Source organism: Pseudorca crassidens, chromosome 2 (assembly GCF_039906515.1).
Source record: "Pseudorca crassidens isolate mPseCra1 chromosome 2, mPseCra1.hap1, whole genome shotgun sequence".
Taxonomy (NCBI): Eukaryota; Metazoa; Chordata; class Mammalia; order Artiodactyla; family Delphinidae; genus Pseudorca; species Pseudorca crassidens.
Window position 1 is genome coordinate 24979908 of NC_090297.1, and position 21157 is coordinate 25001064.

General features: G+C 59.6%; 1 protein-coding gene across 15 annotated transcripts in view; it reads right to left on the minus strand.

Moving 5' to 3' along the window:
* The window catches only part of ADGRB2 (adhesion G protein-coupled receptor B2), a 36248-nt gene extending 15282 nt beyond the window's left edge, over positions 1 to 20966 (minus strand). For 3 of the 15 annotated variants that reach the window (XM_067725238.1, XM_067725235.1, XM_067725232.1), the window contains exons 1-5: positions 14089 to 15447; positions 13108 to 13912; positions 2195 to 2278; positions 1776 to 1940; positions 402 to 566 (exon numbers count right to left, since the gene is read on the minus strand). In XM_067725238.1, coding sequence (XP_067581339.1) covers positions 402 to 566; positions 1776 to 1940; positions 2195 to 2278; positions 13108 to 13912; positions 14089 to 14187 — 1318 coding nt within the window. In that variant the 5' untranslated portion in view covers positions 14188 to 15447. Of the gene's footprint in view, positions 1 to 401; positions 567 to 1775; positions 1941 to 2194; positions 2279 to 4671; positions 4752 to 13107; positions 13913 to 14088; positions 15450 to 20744 lie in introns of those variants that run through there. The other 12 variants (XM_067725245.1, XM_067725244.1, XM_067725241.1 and 9 more) reach the window with 10 other exon arrangements.
* Positions 20967 to 21157: the final 191 nt, after the last annotated feature.

Consider the following 21157-nt stretch of genomic DNA (forward strand, 5'->3'; position numbering starts at 1 on the left):
CTCTCCACTCAGCACTGAGGCAATAGCTCTCTTCTGGCTAGGGAAACGGGCCCCGGGCCACCTTCTGATCTTTGCCCACATGTAAGCCCAGCTTTGTGTCCCCTCACAGCCCAGCTGGCCATGAGCACCAAAGTGCTATGAACAACAAGGGTAGTCCAGGGCTCAGGGGAAGGGGCACTGGCGAGCACCCCCTTTAGATGGAATCACAGGGTGCCAACTCCAAGTAGGCTGGGCCAGGTCACCTCCCACGCTGGCAGGTAGACTTTGCCAGTCTCCCCATGCTTGGTCAAAGTTCACTGGGGTTCCCCCGGGGGCAGGGCACTGGACCTGACTTCCTCCCCTTTCCCGACCCCCACCCCGGCTGGGCAGCGCCCGCCTGAAAGCCCACGGGTGCTACTGACCCGGGCAGGCGGCCATACTGCAGAGCTTAGTCTGCAGCTCGGGACCCTCGCAGGCCTTGCCGCCGTGCTGGGGGGGCACGCAGGTCCGCATCCGGCTCCGGGACCCCCGCCCGCAGCTGCGGGAGCACAGGCTCCAGGACCCCCACTCCTCCCACACGCCGTGCACTGCAAGGAAGCACGTGGCCGGTGGCTGGGCGGCACCTTGGCCCCGCCCACTGCCCACCCGCCCACCAATCAGGAGCTCCGGCAGCTCTGCCACCGCTCCTCATTGGCTCTTCCCTGGGCCCCAGGATTCCGCCCTTTGGGGGTGGGGGGATGTGGAAGACACAGACTTCTAGTCCCAACTCACACAGGACACTGCCTGTGGACACCGGGACAGGGAGACTAGAATCAACCCAGGAGGGGAGCCAGGGGTCCTCCTCTCCTGGGGCACAGTAAAGCCCAGGAAAGGGCTCAATATCTACCCCACCTTACCCCATCCCCATCCCTCCCCACCCCAGATCCAGAGCAAGAATCCAGCATGGCAGGCCTGGGGCAAGAGAATGCCCCTCCCCACCCCAAGCGCAGGGACACACAAATAGACACGACCCTCTACGTGGACACTGACACAAAAAGCTCACATTGGAACACGGCTTTGCCCCACCCCTTTGCAAGCTCCTGGCACACCCCCAGTTGCCAAGACCCCTTCCTAGGTAGCCCTACTTTAAGTTCCCAGCCAGGAGCTGATCTGGCCTAGGCACCACTTCGCTCCCTCAGGCGCAAGGGGCAGGACCCGCTGAAGCTGCTGAGCCCCTCCTGACCGACAGGCTGTCCCCACAGGCACATGCACATTCTCAACAACTCCATGCTGAACTGAGGAAGGCTTCAGGGTCTAGGGGAGGCTCCCTGGGGAGTGGGATAGGGAGTCAGAGGAGGGAGGGGATGGTCAGAGAGAGCTTCATTTTTTTTTTTTAAGTGGCATTTCTTTTAGATCTTGAAGGACAAGCTGAATTTTAATAGCCAAGGTAGAGGTGGAGGGGATAGGATGAGAATAGGCAAGTGCAGGGTGGTGGGAAAGTGCAAGAGGTGCTGGTGTGGCCAGAGCACAGGGAACACGGAAGGCGGTGAGGGTAAAGAGACAAGCCTTGATTACCAGGACGTAGGCATCAGGGGAGTGATGTGCCCAGAACCAAGCCTGCTGGTGCGGGCCCTGGTCTGATTCATCTGTGTCCCCGATGCCCTGTGTGGGGTTGGGCACGGTGCGGGGGGTGGGGGGACAGTCAAGTTTGCTGAATGAAAGGAAGAGGCAACCAACCATCTTTGGAAGATGAACTTGCCCGAGTCCCAGGCAGGACCCGACCCTGCAGGCAGACTGGGCGGGGAGGACGGGCATACCTGGGCAGGTGGCTGAATTGTTGCAGGGCCGGGTCTCCCGCAGGGGCCCGCTGCACAGGGTCCCATAGGGGGAGGACACGCAGGAGCGGGTCCGCACCTGCAGGCCCTGCCCACACGTCAGGGAACACACGCTCCACGGGGACCACTCCTCAGCCGCTGGGTCGCCTACGAGAGAGGGACAGGGTCGGCGGCAGGGGGCATCTCCCAAGCACTCAGTCTCATAGGAATCCTCCTACCCTGACCCCAAGTGACAGGCTCTTCAGGAGGCAATCCAGCCCTGCCCACAGGCCTCGCATGGCAGAGAGACACGACTGAGCTCCAGGACATAGACTCAGACAGGCACACGCCAAGCACACATGCCACCAGATGCCACAGAGTCGGGCCCCCGCCACAGAGGAAGGGAGGCGGGCCCGAGTTACCTGTCTGCGCCATGTACAGCCCAGGCTCATCTGCAGACCTCGGCCACTGGGTTTTCACCTTCGGTTCCTCTTCTGGCTCCTCACCTGGAACACGGAGGTGGTGGCAGGGGCTCAGCAGAGGCCAGCTCAGTCCCGCCAGGGTGGCACAGAGAGGGCAGCCTTGCTCGCCCTCAGCCAGAGGGTCTGGAACCAACTGCAGGCGACGCTGAAAGGGCATCACGTCCTGCCCGCTGCCCCACCAACACCATTTTACAGATAAGGAAACTGAGGCTCAGAAGGCCACGCAGGGCTTGCCTGCAGCCTCACGACTGTCTTTTCCTCCTGCCTCAGCCAAACTGGGGGAGACTGGAGAGAAGTGGCCGCTCATATTACTGAGCCCTGGGAGGCTTCTGTGCCAAGTGCTGTCCCTACCTATCTCCTTAACCCTCCCCTGGGAAGTAGGGACCATCACCTCCGTTTAAAGATGAGAAAACTGAGGCCGAGAGAGGGGAAGTGACTTGTCCAAGGTCACACAGCTTGGAAAGCCTCAAGTCCAGTCTCTTTCCCCTCACAGGGCTGACCCTAAGGCAGACAACAGCCAAGGTGAGCAGTTGTGACCACTCCGTAAGCTTGCCTCCGGGACACGATTCATGCCAAGCCAGGGGCTGGGCCTGGGGCCCAGATTCTGCTCCCCAAGCAGCACCGGACTGTGACCTGGAGGCACAGGTCAGAACGCCGCTCCTCTGAGACCTAAGGGCCTGGGGCAGGTGCCTCCGTCCAGCAGACCCTACTCCCCCCGCCCTGTGGCCAGCGAGCAGCAGGCTCTCTGGGATCTGCTGCTGCTGCCTCGGCCCCGCCTCACCCGGCTCTTGGCTGCCCGATTTCTGTGTCTGGTCTAGGCCTTGGAAGCACTGCCAGCCCTGGAGGAGAGGCTGGGAGCTCCCATTCTCCAAAGCCAGGCCCTCCTGCTCAGATGTGAGCTCATCAGGCCCTCTCCCACAGGCTGGGTAGCAGGGATGGTGGCAGACATGAGTACGGGGGAGAAAGACCCAGCTCACGTAGAGGCTGCTGGGCAGGTGGGATCGGAACAGCATTTTGGGACAGGGCTCAGCCTACGCTGTCCCCAGACTAGAAGGTATTCCTCTCCCCTACTCCCAGGTCCTCTCCTATTTCTGAACACCAGGTCAGCACCGAACAGGCACTCTGTGTCGGAAGGAACCCAAGAAGGCTGTACTCTTCCTGCCCTCTGCCGCCCAGTCCAGGCTCTGCGTCTGAGAGAAAGCTCTTCCTCACCAGGCACGAAGAGTGGCCACTCTGAGCAAACCTGCTGTCCACAGGGCCCTGAGCTGCCACCAGCCCAGGTCTCATCCACTCCCGGGCCCTTCCCTCCACTTCAGCCACCAGTCCCAGGACCTGGTCTTCATCATCCCCGAAACTGCTCCACCATCTCTGAAACCTGCATCTCCCCACCCCACAGGACACCTTCAGAGTCAGGCAACCCTGGTCCCAACTGGGGCGTGGACACTGACCAGCTGTGTGACCGTGGGCAAATGTCTTTGCCTCTCTGACCCTGTTTTCTGACCTCTGTAGAACGATACTCAGAATACCCCCTACCCTGAGGGCTGACCTCAGGACTTCCTGACAGGAGATCACGAAGCCCTCAGCACCCTGCTTGGACACGGGGCGTGCTCAGAAGGCAGCAACCATCTGGTTTATTTTCACCATCTTCCCTTCCCTCAACACGTCCACCCCTTCAGCACCTCACGTGCCACCACCCCTCAGCCCCCTGGGCCTCCTCCCTCTGAACAGCGTCTGCCATGGCTCCTGGCCTCACTTTGGGCCCCGCCTCTATCAAGACCACAGAGAAGGTGCTGGAACCATGCCTGGCAGCTCCCGAATCCCCTCACCCAGCCTTTCCACCACACCCGCTCAGCCACTCCCCAGCCCTGGAGACTGTGACAAACCGCCTTCTCCACGCCCACCCCCAGGCTGCTAAAGAAATCTACAGCTGTGCCAACTGCCGCCACGACGGATTCAGGGATGCACGTCCGATGGCCGAGCAGGACTCCCTGCCTTCCCCGTCCCCCGCCTCGGCGGGCTGACCTCTCTGCTCAAGCCCATCTCCGCCCACTCCCTCTCTGCAACAAGCTCCTTTACAGAGAAAGCAGAAGCTATGACACGGGAGCCCCCCCACCCCGACTTCTTGCCTCACCCCTCCAACTCCCAACTTTCCTGAAGCCCTTCTCTTCACAAAGACCAGCCCCTCATCCCAGTGCTGCCTTCTATTCCTCCCGCCTACCTTCTCCGGAGGGCTCCACCCATCATCCCCTCTCATCAGCATTTCGTCAGCATTCTCCTCGCGGCAGCCTGGGAACAGATCTAGGCCCTTTCCGTTCTCAGAGGGGCCCTCCTCTGACCCTCCTGCCTCCTCTGGCTACTGCCCTCGGCTCCTCTTCACCATCAATGAGTGGTCCACAGATGGCACTCCAGTTTCTCACCTGCCACTCACGTCCTGGCTCAGATGTCACCTTGCCTGGTAAATCCACTGCTGTCTGGCTTCTGACCACATCTTCTGCTGAAACCATTCTTGACAGAGTCGTCAGTGCCCTCCTTGTCGCTAAATCCTATGGGCTTTGCAGACCTCGTCCTGCCCCAGCCCTTGGCAGCGTTTCGCCCTGCTGACTCTCCAGCCCTGAAACACTCCCCTCCCTGACTCGCCTGGCTTCCTGCTACCTCTGCCCTGCCTCTTTGGCCGGTCTGTTTTCCTGCTGCTTCCCACGTCTGGCATCCACACTTTGTCCTGTTTTCACAGGACAACACCACCCCCCACCAGGCTTCATTAACCCCCTCTGAATGGCTGCTCCGAAGTCGTTGCACCACCCACCGAACCTGTGCTTCACTCCTGTATAGCTTCCTGCCTCCTGGACAGGTCGCCTGATGGGCGGGGAGGGCCCTCAAATTCAGCGTGTCCACAATAGGATCATCATCTCCTCTCAAACCTCTCAAACCCACTTGTTCCCCACCTTCACCTGGAAAACTCCTACTTGACCTTCAAAACCCACCTCAAATGGCCTCTTATAGGCAAAGTCTTCCTTATCCCTCACTCCCCTGCAGAGTTGGCTGCCCCCTCTTCTACGTGCCCACTCATCACAGATGATTCCATCTGCTGACTGTCTGAATTACCCCCCATCCGAGAGCCCTTTGAAGAAAGGCTGTGTGAGCCATCTCCCTGACCACATGAACACCAGTACAGAATCCGGCCCAGAGAAACAGCAGTAAACACCAATGAACATGTTGCTCCTAGCTTCCCCCACCCCATGGGGGTCATTGGAAATGGTCGTTTGTCATCTTGAGTACCAGCTCTGACCTGCAGCCCGCCACCTAGACCACCCCAAGCTTGACATCCATTTATTAATAAGCGCTCTGGAGATGCCATTTGACCTGTTGCAAATTCAGCTCCTTTTTGGCGTCTTGGCCATTACTGTTGTGGGTGGCAACCCCTCCCATCCCTGGCCTGGCATCCAGTAAGCCCATCAAATGCGGCCACGTGAGAGACCAGCCTGACTTGCTTGTCGTGGATTCACACTGCTTCCTCTGGTGCCCCCGTCCTCTACTGACCACTCACCACCCGCTTGCTGGCCAGCCCCACCATATAACCAGAGTGGTGGTTTCTAGAATCCACCCCATTTGAAAATCAGAACATGTCCCAGGTCCAGCTTTTGAGCCCCTCTCCTAGCCTCCTGGGCTGGACCAGAGAGGGGAAGGGACACGCCCAAGTCCACACAGCTGGGGCCTGTACTGACTACCCTCCCCTCCCCACCCCCACCCCACCCCCCTCTGATGAAAGCCAGTTCTCCCTGCGGGGGAAGAAGACAGATAAGACCAGAGGTGTCAGCCACTGAAACAAACGTTTATTCAGCATACACCACGTGCAGGCCCCTGCCAGCTCGGGGCCCAGACCAGGGCAGGTGTGAGAGGAAGATGGGCCAAGAGGACAAGGAGGGGTCCAGGAAGGGGTGTGAGCACCCCCAGACCTCCTGAGCGTCCCACTCAGTGGGCGCCATGAGCTGACTGGACCAGGGACTCTGATGCTCCCAGCCCCACCACCCGTCAGCTTTCCCACCTGGCTGCTTGCTGCCTGGGACCCGCTTCCCCGCTCAACCCTGGATGAACTCTCAACTGTTCTGTTCTGTTCTGAATAACCCTGCAGGAGATAATTTACTACACACCTCCTATGTGCCAGTCACTGCATGCTCTACGTTACCTCATTTAATCCTCATTAGGGCAGGTTCTCCCATTTTACTAATGAGGTACTAATGAGCCTCCAAGGTCTCATCCTGGAGAGAGGCTGATGTGGGATTCGAACTCCAGCCTGCCTGATTCCAGAGGCCACTTGACGCTGAACTGCGCTGGCTCTGACAAAATGCAACTCAACTTGGACCTCCTCAGAGATGGCTTCCCTGATTCCCATGGGACCCCGAGTTACTCCCCCGCCTCCCCACAGCCCCCCACATACTTGCCTCTATTCTCTTGTTTTCACACCTCTTCCTAATTGTTCCTTTGAGCATCTATGCCCCGCCTCTGCCAGGCGAGACTGATTCTCCCTTGTAGGCTCCAAAGTGGTCCTCTGGAAGCCCAGCCCCACACGCTTGCCTGCTGAGAAACCTTCAGTGGCTCCCCACTGCTACCACCACAGTAAACCTCCGAGCCTGGCATGCTCTGGTCCCTGCTGACGTGTCCAGTCCTGTTTTCCCCTCCCCACCAGGCAGCCAAACTGTGAGGCCCTGTGGGTCAGTGGGAAGGACGTAGATTTGGGAGCCAGACAAATGCAGGTCTGATCCCCAAGTCTGCATAGTCTTGCTGTGTGCCGTTGGACAAGTCGCCTCACCTCTCTGAGCTTAGAATTTTCCAACTGAGAATAGAGGTGACACTTCCTAATTCATCATGAGAATTAAATGATGAGAGATATGGGTCACCGGGAGCATAATAAACTCTCAATGAAAGAGAGTTTATTACTCCCTTCTTGTTATCCCTTGAACATGCAAATGCTTTCCTCCTTCCACTCATCTGTTAATGGTGTTCCCTCCTCTTGGAACGCCCTTCCTCTACCTCAATCAAATGCCACCTCCTCCAGGAAGCCTCCCTAGGATGACTACACAGAGGTCTGGGTGTGCAGGTCCCTTCTTCTGCTATAGCTGTGAGTATCCTGTGCTAATCCCTCTCCTGGCCCCTGAGGGAGGGTTTCAATCTCCCTTGACCTCTTGCACAGACGGCCCAGCTCTGAGCTGCCAGACACAAGACAGGCATTCAGCAAACACCAACTATCCCTGAGGGTTCCTCCACCCCAACCACACAGGACCACTCTGGTCTCACCCCTGACACTGGCAGGCAGGGTGGGCAAAGGCACTTTGCCATCTGAGCAGGACTGCACACACCTGCTACCCTGCCCCCCAAACTCCACATAGTCCAGCCCCCTCAGCCTCCTTTGTCATGAATGTGTTAAAAACAACCATGATAATCACCACTTCCATGGGGAGAGAGCAGTGCAATTTACAAAGCAGTCCTCCCTCCCCAGGGTCTCTGCATCCTCCCTGAGGCTGGCCCAAGAGCCCCAAGTAGGCACCAACTGATCCCCCTGAAACACCGTTCTGTCATGTACCTCCATGGCTCCTCCGCCCCAGCAGAACATCAGGACCCCAGGGGGGCCAGGGCAGAGGAAGGTGGCTCTCGTAAATTCTAGACTCTACTTGTGCAGTCCCATGCAACTGGGTACACCCAGCCAGAATGCCAGTCCCCTTCCAATGACTTCCTCCACAGGCTGCTGGCCTATCTGCCCAGCCTCCCAACAGAGCTAGCTGGGTCTCTGCCACCTCCCCCACATAGCCAGGAGCTCCTTGAGAGCAGGGACCGCGTCCCACTCATCCTTCTTCCCCCACGCTGCCCAACTTCCTGCTGCCTTAAAGCCCTCGGCCAGCAGGGTGAGGTCCCAGTGTCTGGGTGCAGCAGTCAGAGCCTTGGCCCCATCTCCCACCACTGGGGCTACCGTCTGGTAAAGGCTGGTCTACCACAGCCCCCTGTCCCCAGCATGTTCACACGCCACGCCCTGGCACGGGCTGCTTCCTTCACCTTGAAAGCCCTTCCCCTTGCACCGGGAAATGACTTGGGGAGGCTCACAGATGCGCCATAAAATAACATTGGGTCATGGACTGAGGAAGTGATCCCCTTTCCAGGTCTCATTTTAGTAGAGTGACTATTTGCCAATCTGCCTGGGATAGTCTGGTTTAGGCCTATCACCCTGATGGAATTAATAGTACCCCTCCCCCCATTTATAACCTCGAAAATGTGCCGGCTCAGATGATAAATTATATGGCCAGCTCACTTTTAATCCTTCCAAGTGCATGAGAAAGAAGGTCTCCGTGCAGTCCAAGACTTTAACACATCCCCAGTACGTGCTAATTTCTCTAACAGATTGAGAGGAGGGATGAGCGTCTAGCTGGAATTTGTTGTTTCTCTGGTTATCTTCTCTTTCAGATAAGTGATACTCTTTTTCCATTGATGATATGAAATTTCTTTTTAATGTATGAAATTTCAAAAGCGATTAGATTTAAAGAAAAAAATTCACAGGCTAGTGAATTCCTATTCACTCCTCAAAACCCAACTCAGAATCACCTTCTTTAGACCAACTTCCCACCCCTTTGTGGTTTAATCCCTCACACTCTTCCTCCTCCCTTGACATCCAGCACATACATTCATACCTATTACGCTAAGTTATGACAACACACAACTACTTACCAGGGATCTACCATGTGCCAGGCACTGTGCTAAGCATTAACCCAAATTCTCTTGCTTAATCCTCACCATTGCTCTTTAGAATAACTCCACTATCCCCATTTTATAGGTGATGACATAGGGATGAGGAAACATGCCCGTCGTCACACAGCTAGTCAGTGGTGGTGTCAGGGGTTGAACCTGGGGCTGGGTGACCTCAGCCTGTGGCCCTGACCACCACTGTACACTAGTGGTCACTCTCCCCCACCAGAGGGCAGAAGGTGTGTCTGCTTCACCTCGGATCTCATTCACTCAGAGCCACTTCAAGGCCTGGTGTAAACTCCATTCTGATAAAGAAATGAAGACGTGTGTGATGGATGGGCTGGGACTCAGTCCCCTTTGAGATGTCTGGGGGTGGGGGGTGGGGTGGTCTGTGCCCCACTCCCCATCCCATGATGGAGCACACAAATTTCTGGCAGCAGAGATCCGGGCTGGAAGGATCCTCTAGGAATCGTACCACATGTGCTAGGTCTTCCCCCACCCCACTCTGAGAGAGGCCCTGCCTCCCCAATGTCTGCACCCCAAACAGTCAGGTAAGGTAGGGCCTCTCTTCCTGCCACCAGACCATGGTCAAGGAGAAAGCCAATCGAGGACTGGGTCAGGCAGGTGAGAGGCAGCTTCCTAGAGGAGACAGGGCTTGAGTTGTGCTAGAAGGATGGGGCAAAGGATAACCCAGGGCAAAGGGCATTCCAGGTGAGGGAAACAGCCCAAGCAAAGGCAGGGAAGCCAGGAAGCAGGGGGTTCTGGGGCCAGTAGGAGCCCCAGTTGAAAGGGTGGGAGAGAACCAGAGGGAAAGCAGGTGGCAGCTGGGTCAGGGGCAGGACTGGAATGCCAGGCTGAGGAGTCTGGGCCACGTTGGGGAGTCCCTGGGGGCTGAATCAGGGAAGTGACACACAGAGAACGGGGGGTCCTGAGGCCCCAAGGGGGTAGCGCCTTGTCCAAGTCACACAGCAGCAGTGGCAGAGGGGAGATCTGAGCCCATTCTTGCCTCCCAGGCCTGACACTCAGGGGACCGCAGGGTCACCTGGTGCCCATGCCTCTGGAATGGAGCCTGGATGATGGAGATGGTGGGCTAGTAGCCACCAGCCAGGGGTGGGACAGTGCCCCTGGGGGGAGGCAGGCAGTGTGGCAGAGGAGGGAGGGGGCTGCAAGAGTGAAGGACACTTTCTCCCAGATGTCACCCCGCACAGCCACATCTCAGGATTGGAGGGTCAGCAGGCAGGAACTGCAGGTTGGCGACCGGCTCCCTGTAGCTGGGCTCTGGAGCTGGTACCAATTCTACCACCTGCCTTCCGGCCCCGGCCTCGGCCAGCCTCCGTGCCTGTCCTCCGTGGAGCTCCTTCCTGCCTTCCTTCCCTTTCTTCCTCTCCCCCCACTTAACAGATTGCGGCAGCAAGATGGCACAAATTTATGGCTCAACTCACCAAAAATAACAAGAGATTTATCAAAGGCAGTTTGCGTGAAATTAACAGGCGTCTGTACCCTCTTGTCAAATGCACTCAGCTCTGAGGCGGGCCCAGGCCCTCCGCTCCCAGCCTCATGGCTCTTCCAGTACCAACCCAGCTCCACCCCGCTTGGCCTTGCGTTGATCCTACCTGGGACGCCCCAGAGAAGCCGAGCACAGCTCCCCTACCCCAGTGCCTGGCAGAGGGGCTGGGATGAGGATCTCACCTGTTCACCACCATCCCACCAATCTTGTCCTCAAGCTGGCAGCTCCATGTGCCAGCCAGTTCTCCTGCAGCTGGTACGTGTCCAACTGGCCCAGTGGGAAGGAGGTGAAGGGAAGCATGGAGGCGAGGCCAAGGGCTTGGCCAAGGTGGTGCTGCCACCAGGCACAGAGTGCTCCAGGCCCTATGATGCCACTGGCCCTCAGATGCCCCCTGCCGCATGGAACAAACTGAGTCGTGTGCCCATCATCTCTTGCCCCAGAGAGGGTGGGCAGAAGGTAAAAGGTGGCAAAGAGGAAGAATCTCTTGCCTGCCAAGGGAGAGGAAGGGGCCGTGCCAGCCCAACTCTGGGCACCAGTGTGCCCTGTGAGCCAACAGCTGACGCCACTTCCCCACCACCCCTGCCCCCCACAACTCCCTACAAGAGCCCTCCCTGCAGGCCAACCCATGGAGCAGCCTGGCAATACGCCAAGCAGGACAAGGGGCATGAGCTGGGAGCCCAGGGCTCCCTACTCAGAGAAGATACCAGGCTTCACACCCAGGGACAACCAGGGTCTAATCTCCACCCATCCTCAGTCCCAGAGGCCTCTGCAGAGGCTCTGATGATGGTGGGAATGATGGTGCCCTTCCCATCACGAGCCCACTCTGACCCCTAAAGACACCCCGGCTACCAACCAACTCCCGCTTCCGACTTCAGCCAAGCCCAGCTGGCTGCTCCTGGCTCTGTGCTCCACCTGGCAGCCTGCCCAGATGGTGCCCACCCAGGAGGGCAGAGCCTCACTCCATCCACTGTGGACCACTGGGCTGATGGACCGCAGAGAAAACCAGACAAAAGAACCCGCCCTCTGCCGAGCACAATGGGGGAGGCCCCCACAGAGTGACAGGCAGTGGCGGCCAGGCAGGAACAGCCATAAACCTCCTGATATACGCCTGGCGCTCTCCGCCGATGTTCCACAAAGAAGCAAAATTCAATTTCTTCCTGCAGGCACTAAATCCCAGGCCAGCCTCCAGGGCCCGTAGCCTGCCCAGGGCCTGGCTGTCACTCGGATGGCTTCATCGACTGCTGTGAGAGGCCAAGCTGGCCTAGGGGAGAGGCCAGAACAAGGCCACTGGGCACTTGCCATGGATGGGTGTGATGCCAGATGTCTCATGAGGGAGGCTGAGAAGCCTCTTCCCCAAAGCCTTGGGAGAGGATACTGTCATGATAAACACCTCCCCTAATTAAACCAGGGCTATCTCCCCGTTTTACAGACAAAACAACTGATGCCAGAAAAAAGGATCTACTCAACGTAACAAAGACAGTTCCCAACTTTCGGGTTCTGTCTCCAAAGCAGGCATGGGAACAGATCATCCCCCTCCAGTACTCCTAGCAGCCTTCACACGAGAGCCCCTGTGTTCTTTAAAAGCTCTCAGCCAGATCCAGATGCCCCTCTGACCCACCCCTGCGTGACAACCTCACAATGGTAGGCGAGCACCTGTTATCCCAAATGGGGAAACTGAGGCCCAGAGGGGCGGGAACTCCCTGTTAGTACCAGAGCTGGAAACCAGATCCCAAATCTGCCTCCCTCCCAGCCCGACGTCCTGGGCCCCCTGGCCAGTCCCTGGCCCAGCCCTGTTCAGCAGACACTTAGGACCCGGCCAAGGATCTTGGGGCTTTGAAGCTGCAGGAAGGAGGGTCGGCAGAAGGTGGCCGTGGCTGAGGGAGCTGGGTGGGAGCAGAAGCAGGCAGGACTCAAGGGCTTGAAGAGCTTTTGCCCAGTCAGCAGGAAGCTCTAGCAGCTGGCGGCCTTGGTCCCATAAGACGTGGGCCCAGAGCGGGGGAGACAGGGGACGCTGGGAGCTGAGCCAGGCCAGCCCTCCAAGGCAGCCTCGAAGCTCAGGCCTCTTCACCCAGGCACATTCTTCTGTGCCTTCCTCTGCCCTGACCCTGGGGCCACAGCCAAAAACCACTGACCCGTGTGGGCAGGAAGATGTCCCTGCGCCCTGCCTACTCCAGCCTCCAGGCACACTTGTCAACTTGCAGCGCCAGCGCCTGCCGCCGTCATTCCCAGCTTTGGGCCTGTATATACGCTGCTCCCTCTGCCTGGAATGCCCTCCACTCCTCTGGCTTGGCTTGCTTCCACTTGTCCTTCTGATCTCTGTTCCTGTATCACTTCCTTCAGGAAGCCTTCCCTGACTGCCCAGGTAGGGGGTCCCTCCTTGGGTTTATCACACTGCATTGTCTATGGGGGGTCTATGCCCCCATTCATCCACCCAGACTGCAAACTCTTCAAGAGGGAGGTCTGACCCCAATCCACTTTGGTGACCCCAACACCGGGACAAGGCTGGACCCAGTGGAGACACTGGTGAACAACCACATGAGTGGCCCAGTATCCACCAAGATGGGCACCATCAGCCCTCCAGACACACCCACCTCACCTGGGCCCTGCTCAGACTCACCATATCTCATCTCTGTGGTGAACAGGTCATTGCTGCTCCCCGAATGCAAATCGGCCTCGGCAGGTGGGGCTGGGCCCCCAGGCACCAGAGCATTGGACAGGGTGTGGGCAGCAGGAGGACCCGGAGGCGTGGTGGTAGCGGGGCTGGCCCCTGTCTCACCAGGGCAGCTGCAGCCCGGCTGGGCAAAGCCACAGGCCCTGCCAGCCGCACGGCCGCACTCCTCGCTCCAGCGACACAGGACGCCGCAGGTGAACTGGCTGGAGTTATTGTTGTTGATTAGCAAGACCTCGACGAAGCGGAAGGCCAGGGCTGCGGGCGCCAGCAGGCGCGGGGCCTCCGAGGGCTCGGCTGACAGGCAGAGCTGCACGAAGTTCTTGTCGAAGTGCAGGAAGGTGAAGGGGCCCGAACCACCGCACAGCTCCAACCCCGCGGCCTCCTCCTCCTCCTCTGGCCGCCCCAACTCCGCCCGGGCCTCCGCCTCGTCGGGGCTGGGCCGCAGGCAGGTAAAGTTGACCAGGTAGTGGTCCAGGGGCAGCAGGCGGGGGGCAAAGTGGGCGCACACCTGCTCCTGGCGGTTGAAGCGCAGGTAGAGGGAGTACTTGGTCGGGTCCGGGTTCTCCAGGGTCCAGGAGCAGCCCGAGGCGATGGTAGGAAAGAGGTCCTGCAGTGAGAAGGCCCCGTAGAGCACGCCCGAGGCCAGGGCAGAGCAGGCGCTGGGGGCGGGGTCGAAGGCGGCGGCCAGGCGCAGGGACAGAATCACAGATAGTAAGAGGGGACAGGCTGGGGTCATCCTATGTCCCTTGCCCTGTGGAGAGAGACAGTGGTCAGTGGCCCCAGGCGCAGCCAGCATGGGCTCTGAATCTCCTGTGGCTAGCTGCAGGTCGTGGGCCTTGCGGTGAAGACTATGTTCTTTTAAGTCACCCAGGTCCACTTATGTGATCTTAGACAAGGGACTTGACTTGACGTCTCTGAGCCCCTTACTTGAGAAATGAAGGCCCTGAGGAGAGCGTCTGCAATCTCGTAAACCCTTAAGAAACATGAGTTGTGACTATTATTCCGTGGTTCCTCCATCGGTCCCATCAACCACCAGCATCTCGGCCTGACGTTCAGATCCGGCCCCGGCCCCACCACGCAACTTGTACACTCCAGAACTGCTGCTCTCAGCCGCAATGTGTCGTGATCAGCTGTGAGGCGTGGCACACATAATCCAGAGGTAATTGTCGAAGTAGCGATGTTTGACAACGATTTGCTTTTTTATAAATCACAGCAATTCAAGGTTATTCCCAGAACAATGTCATTCTCACTCACTTGCTTTACTGAGTGGGAGAGAAAGGGGAGGAGTTACCGCTGGTGTGCTGGGGACTGAGCACAGCCTGAGCCATGCCCATGGGAGGGCATCGCAAGTGTGAACGTCATGACTATCGCTGCTGTGGATTTCCTGCTGGAAACAAGGGGGAGAGGCATCTGCAAAATGGGTGCAGTTGTTCCCCTCTAACCCCTCTTCCCCTCCCACCATGGTGTTATCCTCCAAGGCCTGGCGCAGGGCCTGCTACCCCCGGGGAGGCCACCAAGCCATTTCCCTCCTCTTAGCTCCCACAGCCCTTTCCTGAAAGTTTGCGTCACCCAATCATGACCACTAGCCCTTGCTATGTCGCCAGGGCTAGCTCACTCATCTCATGAGTCTTCAAGCTCCTAGGAGTGGAGACCAGCGTCCGTTGATTTCTAACTGCCCCCAAAGCACTAAGCTGAGCTCCCAGCAGCTGTGCATGTACTCCAGGTGTGGAAGGGCAACCAGGACCCAAGTTGACAGACACACAAAGCCGTCACGCCAGAGTGGACAAGGGATGGGGGTGGGGGTGGGGGCGCTGCAGGTGCCTCGCACCTACCAGGCCAGGGCAGAGCCACTGCCCACAGCCTCCGCCCCAGCTGTCCAGGTAGTGGCGGGTAGTGCCCAGGCTCAGCCCTGCTTCCAGCCCTGCCCCCAGGCGGGGTCCACGCTCCCTCCCCCCTCCACGCCCAAAGCATAGCTCACAGCACTGGATGGGCCCCCAGAGCCTGGTTGTTCCGCATTAGAGGAGAAAAGATGAGGCTCTGAGAAGGGAGGCAATCTGCTCAAGATCACCTCAGAGAAGCCAGGCTGGGACTGGAGTCCAGGACCTGAGGCCCCAGCCCGGGCTCTCCCGCATCCACCCATAGCTTCCTGCTCTGTCCCCTTCTCTGCTCCTCACGCTCTGGGAACTGAATCCCAAACGTAGGATAATTCACAGGGTGTGGCTAGATAGAGCCAGGACACAGCTGCTCCCCAGGGACAGGTTTTCCCATGGCTGTTCAGGAGTCTAAAGAGTGGTCAGAGGTGGGGGGTGGGGGGGGGGTGGGAAAGGAATGAGAATCCCAGAATTCCAATTCCTGTGCAGCATCCAGGGAACTCCTCGCTGGCCCAGATCCCACGTGCTGCCACTCTGAGCCAGGCCCAAGCCCCAAGCGCAAACGCACATTTGCCCCTCCTGAGCCACAGGGGGGTGGGGAGGCAGGCTCTGGGCAGGCGCATTTACAAGGAAGGAGCCACACCACCCTCCTCCAAAGACCTGCCTGGAGTTTTTCAGCAGAAGCCAGTATAGGCTGTGTCTCCTCTGACCCGCACAGAGCTGGAAAAGGGACCAGACCCCTGGCCTTCCCACCCCACATCATGACGGTGCCAGACCGTTCAGCCTGCCCAGCCTGCTGCAGCACCAGCAAAGCCAGCGGCTCATGATGAGTGACATCCGATCCCCCCGCTGCCCCCAATTATTTCTAAGCAGGCTGCAAAATTCAGGCCATGGCCGTAGCTCAGTGGAGGCGAGGTGGGGCCTCATTATAACTGGCCTTGTCTCCCCCACTTAGAGCAGGGCAGGGAATCTCCACGCACAAACACACCGACACCCCTGTGCCCTGCAGACATGCACACAAAAGCACGGATGCACAGACACGTGTGTAGCCAGGCATTCTGCCTGTGGAGAGATACACATGCACACAGACATGCACAGAGATCGGAGTAAACCACAGATGAGTGAACTCAATGCACACGAGGTGCGCACACTCACATGTACAAGGCTGTCAAGAGCCAGACACTCATACACACGTGCAGAGATGCAAATATACTCTCTAGTGTGAACACACAGGTATTTGGGTGTTTGAAGCTCAGCATATGACAGCTAAGCATCAGGCAGGATCTGATCTGCTGCTCCTTCCTTGGTGCTCCTGAAACTGAGGGCTCGGGCCCCCAGCCCCATCTCCTGGGCCTCCCCTGCTCCCTAGTCCGTAGCTCCAACCCATCAAGAAGCACTAGGTGCATATCCCGCAGAGCCACAGCCTGGCTTCTCCAGAACTGAGCCACCCCCAAACCCTGCCCAAGCCCCGTCCTCCACTCAGTCTCCTTCAGACACCTCCCCTCACATCAGTTCTGGAATTACACCCTGGGTGTATGTGACTCTCACTGTTCCTGCTGTGACATAAGACCTTCTAGGGGCCCCTTTTTTATATCAGTCTCCATCCACAAGATAAGGCAAGGAGCCCAATTCCAAGCTGAGTCAGAGACCGCCTCCCCTGGGAAGGGACCTAGAAGGATCCTCGCCTCACAGGCAGCTCAGGTGGTTATGAGCCATGATTAGCCTCCCTGAGCCTGAGTTTCCCCCTCTGTGGAGTAGAGACATGATCCCTGCCCTCAGGACTGCATAAACCTTCTCATTCAGCCTCCTGGTGAGTTCCTAGCACAGAGCCTGCCCCGGGGAGAGCGCTCACACCATCCTTTCCCCTTCCCCCTCCCTCTTCTCAGAACCTCACAGGCTCTCCTGTTTCCTGCTGAAGTTGAGGTCGGTACCTCTGAAGGCTCTTTGGGTTAAACCTCAGAGTAGCTTTGCCACCTGCAAGCCCAGGAAGACCACACACCCTTCCACGCACAGAGCTAGACAGAAGGGGTATGGAGGTCACCTCCGAGCAAGAACTTCCTGGGTCAGGAGGCTGATGGAAAGGATAATCAGTAGGCCACCTCCCTCAGGACCTCTCTGGGAAGAGATGGGTGAGGAGCTCAGTCTCAGTCTCAGGATCCCCCTCCTCCAGCCACAGGCCCCCTTCACCGCATGCCCCCCTGCGCCCCTCAAACCTGAGACTCCCACCCTCTCTCCAAACACATTCATGCCCCTTTCCTCCCAGATCCCGCAGGCCTGGGCTTCCCTTCTGCACCAGTGAGGGATTCCGAGGCTTTCCAGCAGCTGGAAGGGCCAAAACAAGACTGGGGTGGGAGGAGGCATAGGACGTAGTGCGGCGGGGAGGGGCACCTCAGGGCAAGGGCTGGGTCTCCGGGATCCCTGGGATCGACCCCTAGCCTCCCGCTAGCTGAGAGCAGGGGCGCCGCGCGGCGGGAGCCGGGAGCCCCGGCCGCGGTCGGGGGAGGGGCGGTGGGTGGGGGAGGGGGCGCGTCGGTGCGCACATCCGTCGCGTTTATCCACCTGGCAGCCCCAATTCGCCTGCCCGTCACTCACCCTCCGCCTCCCGGGCGCTCGCAGCGCGGCGGAGCCCAGACCGACACGCGGGCGGGGACCCCCGGGCCTCGAGGTCCCCTGCCCTTGCATCGGCCGGGGACGGGGTCCTCAAGCACCCCTCTCCCGGAGCTCTGCCACCCAGGAAGGCACACACCCTCCATCCAGCCTTGGTAGCTGGTGGGCCGGACCGAGGGGAGGGGGCGAACCTCCCCAGTGCAGCCCCTCCCTCTCCGGCTGGCAGAGTGTCTCTCCGTCTGGCGAGGGGGGCAGGGGCCTCCGACACACCACTAAGATGCGGGCCCCCCAGCCCCCCGCGGGGAGGGGGGGCGGTGCCGTGCGCGCGGGCGGCGGGGGAGGGGTCGGTGACTCAGCCGCCCTCCGCCCGCCTCCCCGGAACTTTGCAGCAGCTGGAGCCGCCGTTGCTACAGGAACCGAAACCTTTTGTTCCCCAATGTCAGGGCTGCCCCGGCAGGCGGGAGGCTGGGAGGCTACCACTCCCCGGTGAGACCCAGGCCCAGCCACACTGCCCAGAGGGCTTCCAGGCCAGCAGAACGTCACGAATTCGAGGCTCCTCTCTCCCCCTTGCCCGCCAAAGCCAGGTTTCTTCAAACTCTTGGGGCCCTCTGGCCAGGTCGCCGCCTAACTCTGACCCGGAGCGCTAACTGCCCTGGAAAGTTCCTGCTGGCATCTCTCCTCATGGGGGTAGGTAGAGGTGCTTCTGTGCCCCATGTGCTCCTCTGTGACTGATTTCCCACGTGGGCTGCCCCCCCCCAAGAAGCAGCCTACCTTTGGGGACCTTGACTTGGTTCCTCCACTTCCCCAGCTTCTACACTTGAACCATTCCCTCAGAGGCCTTGGCCTTTCACTCATGCCCCTCTGATCCCGGAGGAATCTAGTGGGGTGTTGAAGGATGGGTGAGGGAGGGGGGAGACTAACGGTCACAGGCTCCCTGGACCCATTCTGGACCTGAAGCTATTCTCTGGCTTTATTATCTTGGAGGTTGGAGCGATGTCACTAGAACTTGTTCTGCATTTCTACTCTGGGATTAGGAGTGGAGTGGAGAGGGGCCTGACCTTGGCCTTGAAGAGAAACAGCCCAACACACCTATCATTGTTGAGCATTACTGGGTGCCAGACACTCTATACAAACAACCTAATATCATTTCTCCCAGCAACTATATGAGGCAGTTATCACTGACCCATTTTATGGAGGGCCAGTTGAGGCTCAGAAAGGTTATATAGCTCGCCTAGGTCACACAGCTTTTGAACCCAGGTCATCCAACAAAAAGCTGAGTTCCTAACTACTCAGCTCCATTACCTGGGGGTTAGGGGGGAGGGAAGAGGGCAGAGACTAGCTGGGACCTCACTCTGGGTTACAGAAATGCCTACTGCACACACCCACCCCAGGCTGGACCTCTTTCCTTCTGAAGAGTGATGGGGGAGGGAGAGAGAAAATGGGAGGAGAAGGAGAAGAGAAGGCAGAGAAGGGAAGAAGAGGGGGGAAATCTGTCAATCTTGGTCCGGAGAAGACCCTCCCTCATGCCTCCCTCCCCCACAAACCAGGGCATGCCCTGCAGAGTCCATACTGACCCTCACCCCTGTGGCAGCTCATGGGATGCTCCCCAGGTCCCTGCTCTGTCTCAGGGCCAAGTGGACTCCCCCACTTCCTAATCCATGCCCAAGCCAGACAGAGCCCACCTCTGCCCCACCACCTAGTGGGTACTGCCATGGGGTAGACAGATAGAGGCTTCCTGGGGACACCTGCCCAAGCCCAAACAAGCCCAACCAGAGCACCTCAAATCCAGGGGCCAGTCCTGCTGGTCTGTGCCCTGAATTGCTGCTGGGATAAGCCCTCCACCCCACCCCACACCTCATCCCCGGAGCATAAGGCCAGACAACCAGGGCTGTTCCGGCACGGCTAGCAAGAGAGGGCACCGGGCCTCGCCCACCCGCCTCCTCTCCCCAGGGACTTCCCAGCGCCCCGCAGCCACCACTGCTGCTCGGGCTGCGGAAATCTAGGGTTGCCCGCGGGAGGAAAAGGGGAAGGTGGGTCCAGGGCTGCGGGCAGGGGGCGCCAGAGGACGCCCAGGGGCCCGGCCGGCAGCTGGCGAGGCGGGCAGGCGGGCAGCATCTCTTGGCCCGGGAGCTCCTCCCCCCGAGGGCACCAGACCCTTCGCCAGCTCTGCACTGGCCGTGGCGCGGAGGACTTCCCTCGGACCGAGCTGACTGCGGGAGTGGCCGCCAACTTCACGGCCTACAACCCGCCCTCCCCCACCCCCGCATCATGCCAGCCCCCGGGGCTGCGGGAGGGTGCGTTTGGTGCCCAGCTCTATGCCCTGGGGGTGGGAGGAGAGGGATGGGGGATGGACAGAGATACTCCGACCAAAGATGGACAAGAGAGGCAGGGATGCGAGGCCAGTCGAGTTCCCAGGCTGGAGAGGAGGGGGCTCAGAGCAGACATGGGGAGCACGGCCCCAAGTCCAGGCTGAGGGGGAGGGGACTTGCAGCAGAGACTGACGAGGGATAGCGGGACTCCGGGTAGATATGGGGGAGGGGGCGATCAGGACAGAAATAAGAGGGGAAGCATGGTTGGGTTACTGGCGCTGGGAAAGGCAGTAACTATAGGCAGGCATGGATGGGGACAGGAAGGACTCTGTGCAGAGATAAAGTGGAGGGGAGGAGCAGGGTCCGGCTCCAGACGAGGAGGGGAATTAAGGGGGGAGACACAGGCGAGCTGCAGGTTGGAGACAGGGGCTCTAATCAAGGGTGGGGGGTGCACCCCTGGATCCAGGCTTAGATAGGGAGAGACTCGAGACAGCGATGGGGGTAGGTGTGGGTAAGGACTGGCGGCGGGGGCGAGGGGTTTTGGCAGAGATGGGTAAGGAGGAGGGGGACAGAAAAGGGACTCACCAGAGATGAAGGGGACCTCGGCCCCAGGCTTGTTAGTTCCCAGAGAGACGAGAGTGGGTAAATAGATGCTGAACGAACTCAGTTGGGGCGGGGGAGAATTCAGCAGAGGTGGGTTGGGGGAGCGCCCCCAGTCCGGGCCGGTGCGGAAATCGGGACCGCGACAGGAGGGCTCGGTGCGGGGCCGGGTCGGGGTCTGGGGCCGAGCACTCACCTGGACGCCGTCAGAAGCAGGAGCGGGGGCCGGCGCTGGCGGAGGCGGCCACGGGGCGCAAGTTTGCCATCCCTATGGCGGGGGCTTGGCGGGGCGCGGGGCAGCTCGCTGCAGCCGCGCGGAGGGCCGAGGCTCCCGCTCCGCGGAGCGGCGGGTGCAGAAAAGGCGCCGCGGAGCAGCGCGGGGCGGGCGGGCGCCGGGCCGGGCGAGGGCTCCTGCCGCCGCCTCCTCGCCACGCCGCCCCCCACCCCCCCGCTCCCCACTCCCCCGCCCAGAGCACCGCCCGCGCTGCGCGCCGCCTCCTATTCGCGGGCGGCGGCCGCAGCCCCGGGCTCTGCAAACCGGCGCCGCATCCTCCTCGGTCTCCGAGAGCCGCTGCCGCTGCCGAACCGGGTTCCTCCGGCCGCTCCGGC